Below are 20,673 nucleotides of genomic sequence, written 5' to 3'. Positions count from 1 at the left end.
ACGGCAAAAAAAAAACTAAAACGCTGAACGCAGATCTTGTCCAGATGATCAATGGACTGTTTCCACACATTTCTATGACTACTCTAAAATGCGGATGATGAGGTTTGGCAACAAGTGCTGATGACCAGCCTGACAGCTCTGTTTCCTGGACAGGTTATCCATTTGACACATGGTCAAGTGCAGTGATTAAGCCATTCTGAGGAATTACTAAAAGGTAAGAAAGAGCTTCTTTAAGGTAGCCATACAGAGCGGGAAACATTTAGACAGCGAGAGGTCTAAGCTACAGTATAATAAAATCTCTTTATAGACACAGATAAGGCTGGGATATTATTATGATGGCTAAACCATGACTAAAAGCTTAATTCATCGTCAGTATTTTTTGTGATGAGTCGTGGTCATGCTGAGGGGATGTATAAATAATTCTGTACTAATGTTTTCTAATTCAGTCTCTGTGGGAAACACAAACTGTCAGGCGTCCGCAAGCCAAATACACAAACCAGTGCGAGCCAGTGCCGGCCCCACCGGTCTCATCCTCCATTGCCCATATGACACCAAGTGGCCTGCTGGCAACAGTGAGACCTTTAACACACTGCGGCCCAGGAATAAAAAAAGATTTGTGTCGCTGGCATTCGGCATATACAGTCCATGAGGGACGAGCTCTTTAGTTTTAAGCCCTGATTGCCATATCTTGTGGCTCCTGTGTTCCCATTTTTGCACTTGCTACATGCTCATTTGGCTCAGGGATTTCAGATAAAGACATGTCACTGCTCTGCGGCTCCCCCTATAACCGTATTCTCTGCACTCCGGCCACAGACGAGGCTAGACTGGGTTCGACATAATGGACTCAATGGGCATTTCAGAAGGAGGAGGCATGGCCTAGTTTGGACGTGCACTGCTCCCCAGGGGAATCCATTATACCCAACTCAATCCTCTGGGCCTTTTACTGGGAAACGAAGGAGCAACAGAGTAAAGTCTTAATCCTCATCCTTGAACCATCTGCTGGGGGATGAACCTTTAAGTGTAGAGTGATATGAGCCCCTGAAAAAGAGGGACTAACAAGGCTCTAAAAAGATCCATGGGAAGGAAACATCCTGTATGACTGAGCTGCAGATCTGCTCCTGAATCATAATACTCTGTATCAAGACTTGTAAATCAGGCCATTTGTTTATGCAAAGCCCTCAAACTATACACCAAGGAGTGCTGGGATTTATTTTAAAGATACAATACAACCTACCCGCAAAACCCACCGACACCATATGTTTCCCTCAGTCTCGCCCACTGACCTGAGACTTGAGACTCAGGGTGCAGCATTTTCCGTGTCATCCTGCAAGTAGTCCAGGTGAGACAGATCCTGCACTGATCTGACACAGAGTCGTGTCAAAAAGCAAATTCACACAACGCTACCAACCAGAGACTGATCGCTTAGAAAATATGTGCCCAAAATAATACACACCACCTCTTAAGCCATTTGAAGGAAGCATCTCTCCATCTAACAAGTCTCCTATTGGCAGCGGTGACGTCTGCGCTCTAATACGATGGAAACCTCCCACCTTTGAAAGGCGAGGACTCACATTCAGCAGTTTCATTCGGCCTGAGTCTACACTGGACGGAAACAGTTCGCCTTTAGGTTCCCACTATGATTTTCAGACCTCCCCCAGGGTACACTTGATTTCATTGATAATCCATTCACCTGAAGGTTAGCAGCAGACGAGAATGTATGAAGGAAGGATGATTCAGACCAGAGCCATCAGTCTGTCTGCTGTTATCTCCGCTTGGTGTCAGCTCTGTGTTATAGTCATTGCATTGGCTTCCTCATTCATCAGATGGAGGGATGTGGGACAAAAGCGTTCCTATTAAAGGGGGTCTTGATAGACTGCACGACAGTGTAATCATCCTGATTGCAGCTGCCATAGATGAACCGGCCGTATCCTGAACATAGAAAATGACTTTCACTGCATTTGTGCAGGTCTTTTGAGAGAGTAAGGACCTGTTGGCCTTGGTCAGAGCTTTCCCATGATCCTCAGTTCCTCCAAAGGAAAAGCTTAATTACTGTATGTATAAAGTAGTGGTAGATGCAGTGGCACCTGGATGGGCACTCCTGCTAGACTTTGATCACAACACTGTCCCAACAGAGTGTCCATGAGTCAAACACTGCTGTCTGACGGGCCAATGCAACCATTGTAATTGTACCAACAACTGCCTGCGGCATTTCTTCAAAGGAAAGTGGGTATTTGCGGCCTGATCTGCGGTCTCCTGTTAAACTTGCATGTTTTATTGGAAGTTTGCGTTGTAGGTATTGTGGCCGAATGGTATTATCTTGAGGTTGCACAAGAAGGCAGCGCATACGTGGTTGCTTTTTTTTTTTTTTTTTTTTTTTTTTTTTTTTTGCAACTGCTAGATCCTCCACTGGGACAGATATTCTCCCATTAAAAAAAACAACAACACACACTTATCCCACCTAAGTGACTGAATCCACCCATGCAAACTTGCAGCTACAATCCACTCCTGTCTGTGTAATCTCGGTGCACACAGTTTAAATGCAAATTCGCGGCAAGCGCAGCACGAGAATGAGAAGCGATGCAAACTTACGTGAAAACGAAGAATAAAGTGGTCGATCCCACAAGGAGTGTGGCAGCAGTGGACACTGGGATGTATTTGGTGGGTTTAAATCTCTTTCCAGCGCTGTTGGGCATTCTGTAATTTCCACATTCCTCAATTATTTATTCCGATTGCAGTCGCATGTGGGGAGAAAAAAAAAAAAAAAAAAAAAGGATCCGGTGTGTAATATATGGACCTGTCTGTGGCTGTGAAAGGTACGACCGGTCCGTGTTTGCTATCGCTGAAGCCGCATAAATCCTAAAACAGACAGACAGGCAGGCAGGCAGGCAGGAATACATGGAGCGCTGTGAAAGCCTGGAAATCCCACCCTTACAATCCAGCCCACTAGTGAGGTCACTGAACCGCTTGGAAAGGTGGAGCCTCGCTGCAAACCCTGGAATAGGCTTCACGAGAAGCCATAATGTTGATTGCACTGCATATGGCTTCCCTTTTTTTTTTTTTTTTTTTTTTTTTTTTTTATTACCCAAGAGATTATTAAAAGTCTACTTTACTCGGGAATACTCACCGACTCTAACAATATTGCTGCATATACAATTAATTTACTATCAAAATGCCTCTCAAAGTTTTAAGAAGACGGGCTGCAAGCTGTCACTGTGTGTAGGCAGAGCTACACCAAACTTCATTTAAAATCTGGCTGTTTAATGTTTCTTTGCAAAACTACAAACTAACACACATGGGCAAACAAGTCAAAACTGCGTTTTTATAAATTGTTGGCTTCCACTCTTAACATCGGTTTCGTTATAGTGCACCAGTATACCTCCGTTACTCGTTCCGTCCACCACAAATGCAGACCGAGGAAGCTCTTTAGAAGCGTGTATGGATTTTGATCGGTTCAAGGTATAAATTGAAATTGCAAATCAGCGTATTGGAAACTCCTGCTTTTCTCTAAATGGAAGTGCTGCATGTTGAATGGACTTTCAATTGGAAAAAAAAAAAAAAAAAAAATCGTTGTGGATTTAAGAATTAGAGCGCCCTCGTGTGGCAGATAACTGGATATAATCCAAATTGCGAAAGCCAACTGTTTTGGCTCGTCGGGGCCACCGTAATGTTTGTAGAAAACTGCTTCGATTAGCTTGCTACCTTCGTACCGACTGTATTTTTAGTTTCGATCTCAGAGCCACCGCCTGGTAGATAGTTGAGCCGCAGAAACCTGCTTTTTATTAGAAAACAAATCTTTCTGGAATTAGATTTAACAACTACAGACGGCGATACCTTTTTTTTTTTTTTTTTTTTTGTGAGGAGAGACGGCGTTAGACTTTTATTTTTTATTTTTTTTTTTAACTGCACGGCAGTAAAGCTATTTTTTATTTCCTGCTAGCATTAGTTGGCTTGTTTTCGGGATGTCGTACAGGAAAACTTTCAAACTTCTCAGCGGCTTCGCCGGAGGCTCCGCCGTCCTGGTGTTCGCCGCCGCCGCCGCCGCCACCACCGCCGACGACGGCGGCGACGACGACGACTCCCGCGGCTACCTCGGCGAGCGGCGCGGAGAGACGAACAGCCGGTGGTCGAGACTGACCGTCCTTCGAGCTGCGCAGCCGGCGTGGACACCCGCCAGCCACACGCCGGCCCCGACGGGACACACCTGGGACTTCAACTGGGACAAGTATGGTCTTACGCACACTTTTAGTCACTTCAACGTAGCTGGTACCGTTACATCCCCTCTCACGCCAAATATGTTGGATTTAGCTCATCGCAGTTGAAATCAGGGTTGTTGTTGTTGTTGTTGTTGTTTGTTGGTGAAGCCAGATTGTTGCTGGATGAAATAAGCCCCCTTTTTTTTTTTTTTTTTCCCCCCTTGACGTAAAAACTGTTGCTGACAACAACAATAGTCAGGTTTTAAAAATTGAGTTTGTCGCAGGGATTGTGCAGAACAGTCCTCTTGAGAAGCATCCCACTGACCGTGATCTTAACATCATAATCTGTGTTTAACCCAGTTTCACCCACGTGCGACAAAAGCCATCTGTAATCCCCATGATCGATTCTGTGCAGGAGAGACCCATCCGCCCTGTCCAACGGGAAGAAGAAGGACAGCCCGACGACTGAAGACCCCAGCTCCGAGCAGGACAACGGCAAACCGAAGGCCACCCGCAACATCCTCCTCATCAGACACTCCCAGTACAACCTGAGCGGCAACAACGACAGGGAGAGGATCCTCACCCCGCTAGGTCCTTATGTCTTCATTTTGTCACCCGGATATAGTTGTCCGGGCCGCAGGGAGGGGTGGTGGGGTCAGATCAGAAAGAGGCCGTGTCCCGGTAGCGCGGGCGCCAACCGCCAACCGCCAACTGTGTCGTCTCTCCTCGTTGCAGGCCGCGAGCAGGCCGAGCTGACGGGTCAGAGGTTGGCAGCGCTGGGACTGAAGTACGACGTTCTGATCCACTCCAGCATGGCCCGGGCCACGGAGACCGCGAACATCATCAGCAAGCACCTGTCAGGTAGTGTGAGGGGATGCCGCGCCGCCGACCGCGCAAGTGTAGGAAAGTTAATATCACCTGCACGGTTATAAACTGCACATCTCCCCGACTTGAGTTGGGCTGTCGGCGCGTGTGTTATTTTATACCCTGTTAACCTTTGTTCTGTCCCGTTCCTACTTCCTGTTGGAAGCTCGCGCGCAGAATCGCCGAGCCTCGCAAATTAACATTTCTCTCTGCCCCCCCCATGAACGTGATACGGGTCTAGGAGTAGAGCTGTTGAGCTGCGACTTGCTGAGAGAGGGCGCACCGATCGAGCCGGTTCCGCCCGTCACCCACTGGAAGCCCGACGCTGTGGTGAGAGAAGCCGTCGGCCCGATGCTCTGTAGATGCATATTCTTTATTTCGGTAACTTTCTGCTGCCCCACGTGTGCGCAGGTGTCCTGTCCAGTGCTTGTTTAAGGCTTAAAGCTGCAACAGAAATGAGCCAATACATCAGTGCATTGCCACAGGAATGGGTCGGAGGAAGAGTTAACTTCCAAAATGCCAAAGTTTAAAGGAGTCTTTGCAGCTGATTTGGCTTCTTTTTTTTTTATGTAGTTCACTTCTTTATTTTGACATAAGTTGCTCAATAAAAAGCTAATAAAAATCTGCTTTAGTATTGAGGGTATGAAGGTTTCGTTTTCAGGCAACGGCAAAAACTCATCCTGGTGAAACTGAGCCCTCCTAACAAAAAAAAAAGATTCACCGGACACGGTGTTTGCGTTTCTAGAAACGCTGTCCAGGTTCCTGCAGATAATCCATCGATCCAGCTACCTTCATTTTAAAAACCAACCCGTTCACAGTGAGGCCCGGACTATTCAGACGAGCACAATCCTACAAACGTGGATTATTATTAACGTGGAGGTTAACGCCTCCGCTCACATTTCCCACACGAGTGATTCAGCATTGGTTGAACATCTTTTACATATTTGGCCAAAATTTTGGAGCGCAACTTTTCCGACATTGCTTTCGATGCACAGCAGGCTCAATGTATTGGCTCTGTACTGAGGGAGGGGTTCACAACAGAACCCGTTCATGTGACAAAGGTGGCTTTCAACCTCTCTACCGTCCTCCAGCAGTACCACGAAGATGGAGCTCGCATTGAGGCAGCCTTCCGCCGCTACATCCACCGGGCTGACCCCAAGCAGAAGGAGGACAGCTATGAGATCATCGTGTGTCATGCCAATGTCATCCGTTATTTTGTCTGCAGGTTTGTGTCGTCGTCGTCGGCGGTCGCGGCTCGGCTCGGCTGAGGCCGGCGTCTGGCCTCGTTGCTCTTTGCTTCGCAAAACCACCGCGTTCAAACTTCTGTTGTAACTGTTTCCCATACGACTTCGAGATTTTTTTTTTGTTTTTTTGCGCTTCTCTTGTGTCATTGTGCTCTCGCTGGAGTCCTTACTTTAATGTTGGGCGTTAGATGAAATGAACATCACTTAAGTGCATTTCCAAAAGTGTCGAACTATTTATTTATTTATTTATTTTTGAAAGCAAATGAATGTCGCCAAAGCTGCTAAATTCAGAGAGTCGCAGGAAATCCAGCACACAAACAACAGTTTTCCCCCGAACGTTAGTTGGAATCTTTTTGATGTGTTTCCTGCCAGCATTGAACATTTTGATCGGTATTCTCGGAGAACAGTTTTGGTTTCCGACAGAATCCCTGAATGTTTAATTTCCACCAAAACCATTTGACTGGGCTTCAGTTTTAACAAGTTTATCACCCCACAAACGACTACTCAGTAGACGACATCACGCAAAAATAAAGTTTTGTTAAATAGGATTGCCATGCCCTCTTTAGTTGAGACATATTCCCTCATCATCTTTTTTTTTTTCCCCCCCTTATCTTCTGCTCTCTCAGGGCCCTCCAGTTTCCTCCGGAGGGCTGGTTACGTATGGGCTTGAATAACGGCAGCATCACGTGGCTCACCATCCGGCCCAGCGGCAGGGTGGCCCTGAGAACTCTGGGGGACGCGGGATTCATGCCCCCGGACAAACTAACGCGGACCTGATGGCCCCGACGCGTGGCGAAGGTTCCCACCGGGAACGCAGTCGGTTTGCAGGGTCAAAAAGCTCAGTTTTTCTCCTCAAGTGTCTTGAAAATTACTTTTAATGTTGTTATTTTGTAACTGAACTACCATCATGTATTCAGAGGCCGTGTGGCGGTGTTGTTGTGATTACTTCCGTGCCATAGGACGCCAGCAGAAGTGATCGACACCTGCAGAGCAACTCCTCCTGAATGTAACTCGAGGATTTTTACATCAAGTGACTGATTTTTAAACCAAAAAAAAAAAAAAGGAAAAAAAAGACTTGTATTTGTATAGCTGTTGTACACGTAATTCATGCTGTTTGCTTTACGTGGTATTTAATTACGCTGAAGTGAGGATCATTTTATTGTGTGGTGCAGTTGTAGTAAATAAAAGAATTGTGAATGCCTAAGTTTCCGTCACATTTCCATCCCTGCTGACGTTTCAGTAACTTCAGAGAAGCATATCGACACTTTGGCAGTAAAGTTGAAGTGATGTTTTATTGAATAGTTGAAAGCAAATGAGGTCTAGACATACAGAAAGAGAATTCACCATGAAAGTTATTTTTTAATAAAGCACAGAATGCAGAAAGCACAAGAAGCATGTTTTAAGTTTTTTAGGTGCATTTTTGCAAAGTTCCACATTCATAAACATTCAGAGACCAGAATTAGATCTGTTGTCACCTGAGAGCACGAAGATGACGATACAATCTTCTCAGTGAAGTACTTTGTGCTCCTCGGATAATGGTTTAGTTCACACAAAAAAAGAAATACATTCAGAACACTTGTTTCTTTCAACCAAAGTAGAAGTGGCAACTTGAATATTTAAGATAATTGGCTTTTTTTTTTGTTTTGTTCTTAACATGGCAGACAGCAGTGAATTTATCCGTTACAAATAGTTTGGATACAGCAGGTTTTTCACATTCACGTTCCATCATTAGACTCTTCACAGGTTTTGGAGATCTGAAAAGAATCTGCCAACTTTACAAGAGTGAGCCAATTTCAACCCCTGTAAGAGATTTCTGACAGAGCTTTGGGCATTAAAGCTCTTATTAAGCCTTATTTTTTAAATTAACACAGAGTCAAATTACTTATTATAATGTAAGAATAATTGCAAGTGCTGCTAATCCCACTGGAAATTAACATCCAGCGCTACGCAGCTCTCAACTAATCAGTTGCGTTCTCTGAAAGCGTTAAGGCAGCTTCTGTTTTATAACAACATGGTCGTAGTAAGCTATCAAATAGATCAGGATTCTGGTGCTATTGGGTTAGTTTGAGAGACTTTCTGCCCCCTAGTGGTTACAAATCACTTAATACAGCTTTAAGGTGATCTCACACCGGACGAGTTTAAAAAGGTACAACCCAGACAAGTCAAATTTAAAATAATACCTTACCGATGGGTGTTTTGTCATTCATACACCGCGAGAGATGCTTGTGATCGAAGGATATTTCCAAGAAAGAAAAAAAAGAAAAGAGTAACTCATAAATTGCACAGTCTAAGGCCGCCGTTAGTGGCATAAAGGAAAAGTCAAGACATGTCCAGGAACCACCGTGAAAAGACGGCAAATGTACGCATTTATTGACGAACAAAAATGATAAAAAATCATGGAAGATCTCAGCTTTGCCCATGTTTGCCATAATCATCTGTGAATGACGCAGCCAGCGAGGTCGCCATTTCCAGGTATTGGTCGTGTATGAGCTAGAGCGAGTGTGTCCAAACTGACAAGAGAACCGGTCCATCACTTCAGAAAATTAAGGCAATTCCTGAACTGAGGAAAAACATAGGAAATGGCAGTTGGTTTTAACACCATTAATAAAAACATTAAATTTTTGTGCTACTGACCAACATACAAAAAATAATTTTTAAAATATTGACATTTTACTTGTTTTTTTTTGTGTGTTTTTTTTTAAAGAACATCCTCTGACAGAATCCTGTTGAGGACTCCACACTAACGTTTTAGTGACCAACTAACTTTGGGGAGTGTGGCTTGTGTTCACGATATTCAAAAAAAGTTTACTCAGGCTGTTACAGGTGCGTCACACTTGCCACAAACAACGTTACCATCAATTGAACATGGTCCACACCCATACAGAACATAATTATCAAGGTTGGTTGTTTTTTTTTGTGTGTTTTTTTTCCTATTTAAAGAGTTTACATCACAACCCAACGTGATGAGGATTCCTGTATTACAGCGGAGTAGTACCATACATCAGTAATACAAATCTTCCAGACAACTTGTGCATATTTCGGTTAGGTTAATGGTTTCTGAGCTCGGGTGTCGCCACCTTGGTGCAGCTGGGTTTGCGGTGGTGGGGAGGGAGGGAGGGCGGGCAGGGCTCGGAGAGGGTATGGCCGCGGTATTGGCGTAGGAGGAGGCGCGGTTAGGCCGATGGCTCGTTCAAGTGCTTGAGGCGGATGCGGTGGATGTAGCTAACATTGGCAGGGCCGTAACGGCTGGGGCTGAAGTCGGGTGAGGCAGCGTGCCGGGCTGGACTGAAGCGACCGCTGGGGGACATCAGGTCGCTGGCGGGCGAGCCGGGAGGCTGATGCTGTGTCCTGAGTCGTGGTTTTACCACCGCAGGGCTGGGCCAGCTGGACAACACACATCGACATCAGTCAGCAGCTACAGTTGCAGTATAGTTTCCTTACAAAAGTTTTTATGAATAAATCGGACTGTTGATTTTGGCAACATGCGCCTTGACGCTCCATCTTGAAATTGTTGACGTCCATCATTTTTGTCAATTAGAGAAGCTTTACTATGTCATTTTTTTTTTTTTTTTTTTGCTGAATTATCTGCCTGAGAAACAGATGGTCAATAACAAGTATTAATTTAGATGGTTGACCAGGGAAGTCTCTTTAATTCAGTGTGGATGGACTTTATAAACAACCTCAGATGGAACAGTCTGCTCTTAAATTGCCTAATTTCTTCCATTTGGATTTGAATTCGAAGCTCTGCAGTCTAAACACTGTTTCTTTAGATTTTCTTTTTGCACATAAATATTCAAGAGATATTTAAGACTTGTAAAATATTTTACATGGCAGTAACTGTTAGACTGTAAAGGTGACATTATGGTTGAGCAAAGAAAGTCTCAGTCCAAAATGAATCCTGAAACTGAAATATTTCCCCACTTTGTAAAAATGTACTACAGAATTTAGTGTTTAATCTGAAAATCCAATTAAATCAGCCACTGAGTCACTTTTCAGGCCATGACAGCATCAAACAGTAAAAATCACGTTACACTGTAATAAAACGTAAGCCGAGCCTAACTAACCTCTGCATGTCTGAGGCAGAGAAGGACTTCATTGTGCTCTTCCACTTCTGAATACTGGGATACTTCTGGACATCGACGTCGATGCCCTCTAGTGCCGACAGGACCTCTCTGTCCAATTTGGTTGGTGAATCCCTGTAAAAGCACAGAAGAATGAATCAACTGCATTACCATCATCGTTATAACTCACTCCGAGATCATCAAACTCTTTTGCAACTGGCTGCCTGTTATATTCAACTAACAGCTGTCAAACTGGAGTATTGGTCAGTCGGGGTTGCAGCCTGCTTTTCTGGACGAGAATTAAAGACTACAGAACCGAAAGATATTCCGATTTTCTACTTATTGTTTAGTTATCAAATACGAATGAGAATATTTAAGATTCTAACTTATAAAGCGTCATCAGGAACGTCTTCTTTTAAACTTGCTATAAATTCTCAGATATCACAACAACACCACTAGAAACCAGCGTGACTCACCCTTCAATAAAAAGTCCTCTTCTGATGTGCGGTGGGGTCCTGGGTCGGAACTCGTGCGAGTTATCTAGGGACTTATAAGAGGACCCGGAGGATCCTGAGCTGCTCAGGTCCCTGCCCCCGTGGTCCCATGACTTGGACCTAGCACAGAAATTGCGGCCCCCTGACCCCGACCCCCTAGTCCTACCCAGCACCTCGGGACTCTCCTCCGCACTGCCTCCCTCTGTTCTCCAGCTGGGCCCGTCCACGGCCTCGCCGTCCTGACTGCTGTGACCGAGAGACAGGCGGTTCAGCCCGGAGCTCAGGTCTGTGGCCGAGGAGGAGCTGTAGGAGTCCCGGACCTCCCTGTGCCGGCTCCCCCCGCTGCTCCTCCTCTCCCTGCAGCGGATGGGACTGTCCAGTGAATCTTGCAGCGACATGCGTTCGAACTCCGCCATGAGGTTGGAGATGGGCGACAGCAGGCAGCAGGAGGACGGGGATGTGCGCGGGGACATTTCGTCTCCGTTGTGAGTCCTGTCTCTGGAGGAGGAGCACACCTCGTTCTTGCAGACGACCCCGGGCGACAGGAGGCCGTCGTTGCAGCAGCACAGCAGGTCCTGCTCGGCGGCCGTCTCGATCAGGTCGGCCCCGCGGTGGTGCAGCGCGATGTGGAACTCGCGGCCGCCCACGGCTCCCTTCAGGACGTCCTTGGACGCGGCAGAGGAGGTGATGCTGGTGAGTGCAGCGTTCTGCCGGTTCTTCATCTCCTCAAGGCTGATGTCATCATCCTCGTCTAGGAAGGCACCAACAGAAATAGAGTTGCAGAATTTTTTGGGCTTGCCTGCAATCAGGGATGATGAATGAGCAAAAGAGACGTGTAAACGGGTCGTTATTGCAGCGTAACACTTCATATAACTGTTCAGGGCAGCAAACTACACACCTTTACAAAAACCCTTTGTCCATTTTAGAACTTTAACTTTACACTGATTATATTACAGATCCAAGTAACACATTTATTCAGGGAGGATGACCTGAATTAGTCACCGTCTATTTCCTATCTCAGCAGCTTGTGCGTTTTTTTAGGTGAGGGTACCTGGAGAGGGCGTTTTAAACCTGTTGCTGGTCTCGTTCTCTCCTGCCTTTTCATGAGTCCGCGGGCTGAAGTCCTTCTTGCTCAGGAACTCTTCCAGCTTGCGCAGTCCCTCAGCTGATGACAAATCCACAAAACTGTCCAGGAAGTCCCAGTACTCGGCCCAGGGGTGGCCCATCTCATGAGCCAGGTCTCTGTGGACGAGGGACGATTTATCATTTTAGATAATTACACATTGGGCTGACAGGTCATTTTGTCCACCCCACTTATAATCAATGAGGGCAGACTAAATGACAGACACACCTCTTCCACCACAGACTACAGCTTCCAAAATGTTCATAGGCTTGTAGCAACACCTCCCTGAACCAGTCTTACTGAAAGATGAAAATTTAAATCCTTCATTAATCATACATTTTGGCTGTGCGTACCTCATAAACTGGCAACTGACAGTATGAGAAACAGAGTGGGGCTGTAATTTACCAAAAGACACTGAGGTTTGAACCCACGGTGTGTAGTATCGGCCCTGACACGTCTATCATTTTCGGACATGTTCACGGTGCCCGCGCAGAAAAGTACTTCCTCCTCCAGTACGTCGTCTTGATGCATCAGTCGACAGCAATAAGCCCAGAAGTGTCACACTTCAGTGGTATCACTACATCTCCAGGAATACATATAAAGTTTTGAACGTACCTGCCCACTCTCTCTGCCCCACGGTCAGGATCACACTTCCGGATGCGGTGGAAAACCTCTGCCCGGTGTCTTGGTGGCGTCTTCCAGAACCGACGGAAATCATCAGCCTGCAGGCGAAGTCGACATGTTCTAGTCACCCGAGTGGTTTTGATGACGGTTTTAATAAACACATGCAGGTGACCAGGTTAAAAACTTGCTTTCGAGGGGCTCAGCGGGCCAGCAAAGGCTGTGACGGTCATCACGGGATCCATGGGTCTTCTTGTGTGGCGCTGGATCACCGCGAAACTCTCCAAGGCCTCAGGAGACCAGCGAGCACCGATGATGGGCTGTGAGGTGTTGTCCGTTGCCCTCAGCAAAGGGATGTAGCAGCGGTCTGGGAGACGGCAGAAAGTTCAGACACATTTAATGGACATAATTAGGGCTGTCGCGATGACTTTGCGGACGACAAATTTTTAGACAAATAATTGAGACGACCAATTTAATTATCTGTTTCTGTTCCTTTTATGCCATATTTTTTAGTGGAAAAATGTGACTAAAATAACAGTTGGTGGCAGTAATTCTCCACTTGTGTTCCATTTAACAACAGCAGAAGGTGGCGCAACAAGATGGCCTCACTTATGCAGTACTGCAGCTTTTAAATACATTTTTCTATATCCTTTATTTCAACTTTATTAAATGTTATGAATGTTTTGTCTTTTGTTTAATTTGATGTTCTTTATAAAAACTTTTTTTTTTTTAAATGACATTTTAACACGTTTTTTTTGTTGTTTTGACATGTTTGAATGTGAAGTACTCCACGTAATTTTCTTGCTTTAAAGCACTTTGACCTGTTTTTTTTTTGTATGAAAGATGCTATTCAAATTAAATCTATAATTATTATTATTATAGCACTAATCAAATGTAATTTGGAAACTATTCTTCAACTCAAATAACTGCAATCTGGCAATTATATAATAATTGTGAAAGGCTTAGATATGACTCTTATGGCACTTTACAGAACAATTGCCTGCATACAATTTCAAAGAGGGTGTCACCAGTGGGAATCAAACTGTAAGCTGGCAGTGTTGTTGTTTAACAGCTGTTGCATATGGCGCTGTCAGTCTGTGCACAGGACAGCGAGTAGAGACACATGGTGCAGAACTTCATGCCAAAAGCCGAGCTCACACCCCAAATTCAGCGCAGCACCAGTTTTACACTGACACTGTCCTATTTATATTTATCCAACTTCATTCTTTTTTTGTCAGACTGGCTCTCAGGAGACTGAACAAACACACAGCTTGAGAAGTGATTTGCGAGACAAACTTGTCAGTAGTTTACTCAATCGTAACCTCAGCCAGTCACAGTAACCCTTTTACATCAGGTCAGAGCACCTCCAGATTGACAGATTTGTATTTTTAAAAGCCAATTTCAAACGATAAGATGTGACATTCTGTGTCTATTTAATCAGATCATTGATGTCGCATGTCGACCAAATGGCACTTGACTGTGTGTTTCAGGAAACGGGGGAAAACAGGAACATTGAATGTTATAAGAAATGTGTGCATCCTTACCCTCCAAGTAGTCACTTATCTTCTGTTTCACTTCTGGGGTTTTATTTTTTCGACTACAAATAACCTGTGGAAAGGAAGAAAACTAATATAAAAAAATAAAAAAATGACACGTGTGCAGACACGCAGCTGTTGCTCAATCAACTGAGGAAGATATGTGCTCATCTAAGTTTAGCTTACAATGTTTGGTGAGATTGTTGCCAGATGATTTTGAAAGTAGGTGAAAAGGTCATGGCTTAAAAACACGAGTGAGGTTAACTACCTCCCTCAGCACCGACTGCCAGGATGTCAATGTCTTGCAATAACAACTCCTAAATGGATGTGTACCCGTTCACGAATCCCTTCTGTGTAATAACTCCCATCAACGACAATCCCAGACTGTTACTGTCGTCTTCCTCGGTATGCGTTGTGTGTCATTGGGTTACTCAAGGGTTCCTTACATCACAAGGCTTCAGGCCATCCTTGTTCTTGCGGTTCTTATCGATGTCAGGATGCGAACACAGGACATTGACCACATCTGGGCACCCAAACTTACAGGCAAAGTGGAGTGGTGTTTCAAAGCCCTGAAACGCACAGAAAAAAAAAAGAAGTAAATATGAGCACAGCACATCATCTACTTCTGGAATCTGGTTGAGCTGGTATGATAAAAGAACTGACAGCCTTATCTGGTGTGTTGAGGTAAAGATCTACTATGTAGCGGATGCGTTTCTGCAGCGTGTCTTCCTGGTCGTCTGGGTACATGAGGCGCATGAACTCCGGGTTCTCCATGGTGTCCAGCAGCAGCTGGACGATCCCTGCCTGGTTCTCCTTGGCCGCCACGTGCATGACATTGTACCGACAGCCCTCCTGAAGAGACAGAACAGAGGAACAACTGCGTGGATCAGGACGTATTCCTCTCTAATCTCCTGTCAACAAGAAAGCATGTTTAATTTTGGCCAAAAGCAGCATCTGGCCTTAACTTCACCTGCTAGAGTGAAGGATTTATCTCGCGCCATTGATTTTATTTTTAAACAGTATTATTCCTAATATAGTAAGCATCAAATAGGTTTAAAATATTAACATCTGAAGACTGGCTTAATACGTTAAATTCATGACAAACACAGAAAAGTTTTCATGAATTTCTCTTTTGTACTGACACGAAAACTCGACATACATACAACGGTTTATTTTATAGTTGAAACTACAGGCTTGACACAGGTGGTAGCTGGAAGGCTGGCACTGACTGGAAAATATATTTATGTATGAACAAACGACGACTTTCCAAGTGAGACTAAGCCTCTCTATTAACAGCAAAGAGTTTCCACAGTTTGTAAAACATTAGCTGTGCTATTACAACAAGCTCAAACAAAAGTGCATTTAAATTCCACTTTTTGTTCTTTTTTTTTTACGTTAAGCTTAGAAATCTGGCTCTGAAAGTGACAATAAACAGACTGAGACTGAATAAGCCAAAACATGAATTTATGTCCTCACCTGGACAATCGTGGGATTATCTCCTGAGCCAATGAGATAGCGCGGGTTGCTCCAGACCAGCTCCCTGAAGACCAACTCGTCGCCCTTCTCCACAGGTTTCCTAAGCTTGGTTGTCAGGTCCTGGGTGCGTGGGCTCTTAAAACTGTTGGCCCGCTCCCGATTGATGGTATCGACCTCCATGTTTTCTGCTGTATAAAGGAAGAGGAGAGTGACGGGTGTGCGCTGCTACTAAAAAATAAACACCAAATATTGCCAATGACAGGTGTGCACCATATTCTAACTGTGGCTGGGGTTATAAATTGGTCTGAAGTCAGCATATGTTGTGTGTTTTTGTTTATGTCTGTCTTGGGAATTATTGACCTAACTTTCTAAAAAACAATGCATCTCACCTCTACAGTCACAGTTTCATAATTAAAGTGATTAGCTTAAGGACGGTACCTCAGTTAAAGGCAGAAAAAGGGTGGAAACGCTGCTTTATCAAACAATAAAAGACAGTTCATATATTAAAAAAAGGGTTTTGATTGCCTTACCTTTACTGATGCCCGGGCCTGGTTTGATAGGAGATACACAGTGAGCAGATTTGGTGGGAGAGAGGAAATAGTCACAGATCCCCTTGGCAAACTTCTCGGCATCCTCACGGTTGCGAAAGGCTTTGAAGCGGGCTCCCTTCATCATCTTTACAGTTTGAAGGGCATCTTTCTTATCCGTATATACATGCACCCCCTCTACAGACCACAAACAAACAAAAAAAAGGAAGTATGGTAAGTAATTGATTTCGCTCGTTTCATTTATTCTCGTTTCTGAACGTGGCTTTCTAACTGGTGGTTGGGTGTTCTTTTCCCTTCTGCCCAGTGTGTCAAGTCATACTTTGATGAGGGTCTACCAAGTGCCACTGCTTTTGCATCAACAGTAAAAGCCTGCCCTGACCGATTAACATTAGGAGCATTGATTTTTGTGGTAGCTCGAGATTAATTTAGATCATTAGTCCATTCCAGAGAGCTCAGGCAGTCCGTACTGCTCTGCTTCTTACCACCAAAACAAAAACAGTGCCAAACGTTTTCATCCGCTTAACAAACAAACATGAATGTCAGACTACAGCTGCAAGTGCTCCTAAACAAATACAGATGCTAGGCAACACAGTAGATATAATGAATAAACAAACAAACAGATAATATGTTAAGGAGGACTTTATCCTCAAATTAGTAAAAGAAAAATGCACTTGGAGCAGTCTGGTATTTTGTACAAGCTGAGAAAAAAGAAAAAAAAACACTGAAGAGTGTCAAAAGAAATCAATAACAGATTATTAAATGACTATATAAAAGAAGAAAAAAGTATTGTTTTATTTTAGAATGAGTGTATGTATTCAGCCTGTATGGTGCTGAATCAACAAAGGCTTTTTTTCTGACGTATTTCTTCAGCTGCAATTTTGCCTTTAAACAAAGGAAAAAGAGGAATGACCCGCAACACAGCTGGACTCTGACTGAGGATGTTGTGATTACAGCGCATGGCATTTACCTTCACCACGAGGCCACCCAAGAAGACATTCAGACATTTGACAAAGACATGAGAATATAGAGAAAAACACTCAATAAAAACACCCTCCTCTTCCGTTTAAGCGTAATTAAGTGTAGTGAAAACTATCACGACTTTTACAATCACAACAGTAATAATGGGTCGTTTTTTTGTTTTTTTTTAAAGTACCATGAATCTTTTTTTCATCTTAATACTGATTTTAGAGGTTAAATTACTTTCTTTTCGTATTTAGACTGATCGATATATAGCGTATTATCCTCTGTTATTTATGCTGATTTTACAATCACATTGAAGGTGTAGTTCCAGTTTAAAAGGGTCGTTTCTACATACTTTCCAGCAATTCCCAAATTCATGCTGGTTAAAACTCTACCATGCAAAAAAAAGAAACCATATATAAACGTGCTCCAGAAACACTGCTGCCTTCTCTCGTCCCGATCCCATTTCAGATGGACTGAGGCGAAGTGGAAAACTGTCCTGTGGTCTGACATATAAAAATTTGAAATTCATGGATGCTGCGTCCTGCGCGCTGGAGAGGAGAGGGACCATCCAGCTTGTTTTCGGCGCAAAGTTCAAAAGCCTGCATCCATGATGATATGGGGGGGGCCATTAGTGCAGCACATGATATGGGTAGCTTGCACATCTGGGGAGGCACCATTGATGCTGAACGATATACGGGTTTTGGCAAGTAATCTTGAATTGTATTGTAACATTTGCAAACTTATAATATGACACGCTGAAATGGCTATTAAACTATGAAAAGACAGAAGCTGAGTCTCTCTTACCATTTCTTGCCAAAACATCCTCCCACGGTGGACATACTCCATAATAAAAGATTGGAGACACTTGTGCTGGCTTTGAGGGAGTTTCCGTTTTGGACTTAGAGTTACTTCCTTCAGTGGAGCGCGAGGTTGTCTGTACTGAGATCCCCTCTTCCTCTGGAGGGTTGAGACCGACGCCGTAGCCAAAGTCCGACTCTTCGCCGGTAGCCTCCGAGGGGCAGCTGCTCGTTGCTGCAGTGGTCGCTGCAACTGCCGAGGTGGCACACGGCACTGGTTTGGCATGGCCGGTCGCACTGCCCGAGACGCCGGCTGAAGAGCTGCTGTCCGTTTCAGTGGCACTGCTCTCCGTTCCGGCCAGGACGCGGGCTAACTTCCTCTCAAAGGTGGCTCTGGTGGTAGATGTGATCGGGCCGCACTTGAGGTCTGCTCGGGCAAACTCCTCGCGCAGTTCATCGGCACTCAGCTCCCCCAGCCTTCTCAGAACCGCCTCCATGCTTCAGCTCCCTGAAACGCCAACAGTTAATCAATTAAACAACCGCCAGTTAAGGAAATGTGATAAATTGCATTAGTTTTGTTATAATGTTCCAGACATTTTTGTTATACTTTATATACAATTTTGTTGTCTCACAGTTACTAAGTCTGAATTCTTAGAAAACGACACTTATGAATGACAAAATAAAAATGAAAGCTTTGGTTTGACACACATACATTTGATTTCAATGGGACTTAACATATCTACATTGATATCATATTTATACGTAAATATCTGTAGTGTTCCTGGTTTTACAACCAGTTAGTCAGAAAAACTGCTAACAGTCTGAACACATTACTATCTACTCTGGTTACACTTAGTTTGCATATCTTGGCCATTATTCACACAAGTAATATTAGCACATTAACTAAATAGTTGGTCACGAAATAGCAAAGTCAAACTAGTAGGTCAATTTCTTTCCATTGCATTCATCCTAGTGTATAATCCAGCAGCCTGCAACTACTGTGCACACATTATAATTAAATGTCACCTCATTCTTTTAATACTTCAACAAGTAGTAAAATATAGTAGACACAGCAAATAAATATTTTCTGTACAATGGCAAGTATTTCCATGTAGGCAATAGAGTATAAATCAAATATGACGAGCTCACGTGTGTGCTGAACAGCTGGCAAAAAATAATAATAATTAAAAAAAAAAAAAGCCGGTGCTTATATGCCCACATAAATAATTAAACCCCCCAAAAAATGACATGTTACCAGAACCAAAGACACACTAATGCTGGACTAGCATCTGCTAGCTCGCTTTGCTAACCAGCAAGTCGCCTTCAGGAGCCTGACAAAGCTAACGAGAGGGAAACCGCTCAGATGACAATGTAGATGAGACGGACGCGACGTGGGCTAAAAAAAAATAATAATGGCGACGAGAAATACACAGGAAAAAAAACCCCGATTAATTACAACAATACCAAGTCTGCTCACTCGCACGCTGTCACGCCCAAGTATGTCATTGTATGTCACACATTTGATACGTCTTTGTGGTGATGATGCCGATAAAAAAAATAATAATAAATTAAAATCCAAACGCACACGATGACATCTAGTAACAAACGTGTCCCTTTACTTACCGAGGAACATTTTTTTTTTAATTTTTTTTTTATTGTATACAAGTTTTGCACAGATCAATTGTTGGATAAGACACAAAGCTGGAGACGGTCTGGAATAGTCTCATTGTTTACAACATGTTCTGCGCATGCTCAGTTGCAAGGGAGGCGCACGCTGCATTCCCTGACCGGTGGGAAAACTCAGGACTGAACGATTTGAAGGTGACAAAATCTCTATAAATACACCAAGTAGTGGAATATAGATCATTTATAATATATCTCAACACTGGGTGTGACACTGTATTAAAAAAAAAAAAAAAAAAAAAAAAAAAAAAAATAAATAAAAAAAGGGATGTCACTGCTAAATTGGCGGCAGCGTTTAGGAGAAAATGAAAATCAAAAGAGGGGGAAAGCACAGTTGGAAAATATGGGTTTCTCATTTTTACGCACTTTCCGCGAGGCGTGAACGTAACATCGTGCTCTGCTATATCAGACGTGACTAATTCAAGGAAACGATAACCTACAAGCTTGTGTGGTTTTACAGTCGACAACATATATTTAAATTTAAAATAGATATTTTAAAAAAATACAAAATTGGTAAAATACATTTTTTTTTAAAAAAGACAAGTCTTAACGAATATTCTTGTTAACACAACACCACGCGTGCAGGCCAACCGAAAGCAAAACAACACATTTCCACAGGGGCTGGAGGCAGCTTCGGTTACCAGTTATAAACCGGTGTCGGTTAAAAAGGTGAAAGCAGAAAGAAAATTAGAGCAAAATTAGTTTGCGTGATATTTGGGAAGCTTTAGAGTTTTGTCAAGCACGCTAACTGCCATTAGCCGTTTAGCAAGGCAAGAAGCTAATCACTCACGCCACCGGTTAGCAACAGCAAACACTTTAACAGGAACACACGCGCTTGTATTTTTTTTTTTTTTTTTTTTTAACGTGCAGACAAACGTAAACATGTAGCCCAGTTAAGCGTAGTGCATTGTTAGTTGAAAATATTATTTTTTTTTTAAAAAACAACAATGCCCACCTCCTCCTCTCTCTCTCTCTCTCTCCCCAGCTACTGTTGTTAGGCGTCTTCTCACCGCGACGGTTTAAACGCAAAGAGCGAGGACCCGGTGACGTCTAACGCGGTGCCTGCACAAA

At 43.8% G+C, this 20,673-nt stretch overlaps 3 protein-coding genes across 6 annotated transcripts in view; 1 reads left to right on the top strand and 2 right to left on the bottom strand.

Annotated features, from left to right (window-relative positions):
* zdhhc8b (zinc finger DHHC-type palmitoyltransferase 8b) overlaps positions 1-2,938 on the bottom strand; it is a 63,687-nt gene extending 60,749 nt beyond the window's left edge. The window contains exon 1 of the mRNA XM_069177999.1: positions 2,590-2,938. Coding sequence (XP_069034100.1) covers positions 2,590-2,693 — 104 coding nt within the window. The 5' untranslated portion in view covers positions 2,694-2,938. The remainder of the gene's footprint in view (positions 1-2,589) is intronic.
* Positions 2,939-3,632: 694 nt separating this feature from the next.
* Positions 3,633-7,505, top strand: pgam5 (PGAM family member 5, serine/threonine protein phosphatase, mitochondrial). 2 transcript variants are annotated; one of them, XM_069177997.1, is made up of 6 exons: positions 3,633-4,222; positions 4,609-4,784; positions 4,929-5,054; positions 5,299-5,387; positions 6,149-6,282; positions 6,928-7,505. In XM_069177997.1, the coding sequence occupies exons 1-6, from the start codon at positions 3,960-3,962 to the stop codon at positions 7,076-7,078; spliced, it is 939 nt and encodes a 312-aa protein (XP_069034098.1). In that variant the 5' UTR covers positions 3,633-3,959; the 3' UTR covers positions 7,079-7,505. The 2 variants fall into 2 exon arrangements, with proteins under 2 accessions (XP_069034098.1, XP_069034099.1); XM_069177998.1 differs by having other exon boundaries at positions 3,634-4,222; positions 6,152-6,282.
* A 69-nt stretch (positions 7,506-7,574) lies between these two features.
* Positions 7,575-20,637, bottom strand: ankle2 (ankyrin repeat and LEM domain containing 2). 3 transcript variants are annotated; one of them, XM_069177995.1, is made up of 13 exons: positions 20,558-20,637; positions 17,927-18,427; positions 16,142-16,336; positions 15,612-15,799; positions 14,799-14,987; positions 14,582-14,704; positions 14,145-14,208; positions 12,792-12,967; positions 12,595-12,701; positions 11,908-12,098; positions 10,839-11,655; positions 10,366-10,497; positions 7,575-9,685 (listed from the first exon to the last, which is right to left on the bottom strand). In XM_069177995.1, exons 2-13 carry the CDS (start codon positions 18,414-18,416, stop codon positions 9,475-9,477), a joined length of 2,883 nt encoding a protein of 960 aa, XP_069034096.1. In that variant the 5' UTR covers positions 18,417-18,427; positions 20,558-20,637; the 3' UTR covers positions 7,575-9,474. The 3 variants fall into 3 exon arrangements, with proteins under 3 accessions (XP_069034096.1, XP_069034097.1, XP_069034095.1); XM_069177996.1 differs by lacking the exon at positions 20,558-20,637 and adding an exon at positions 19,543-19,756 and having other exon boundaries at positions 10,839-11,607; XM_069177994.1 differs by lacking the exon at positions 20,558-20,637 and adding an exon at positions 19,543-19,755.
* Between the last annotated feature and the right edge of the window lie 36 nt (positions 20,638-20,673).

This window comes from Embiotoca jacksoni, unplaced genomic scaffold (assembly GCF_022577435.1).
Source record: "Embiotoca jacksoni isolate LCO1_2020_lvr unplaced genomic scaffold, fEmbJac1.0.p SCAF_8, whole genome shotgun sequence".
NCBI classification, from domain to species: domain Eukaryota; kingdom Metazoa; phylum Chordata; class Actinopteri; family Embiotocidae; genus Embiotoca; species Embiotoca jacksoni.
The sequence above is the reverse complement of the archived record's forward strand: the minus strand, read 5'-3'. Positions and strand labels throughout refer to the sequence as shown.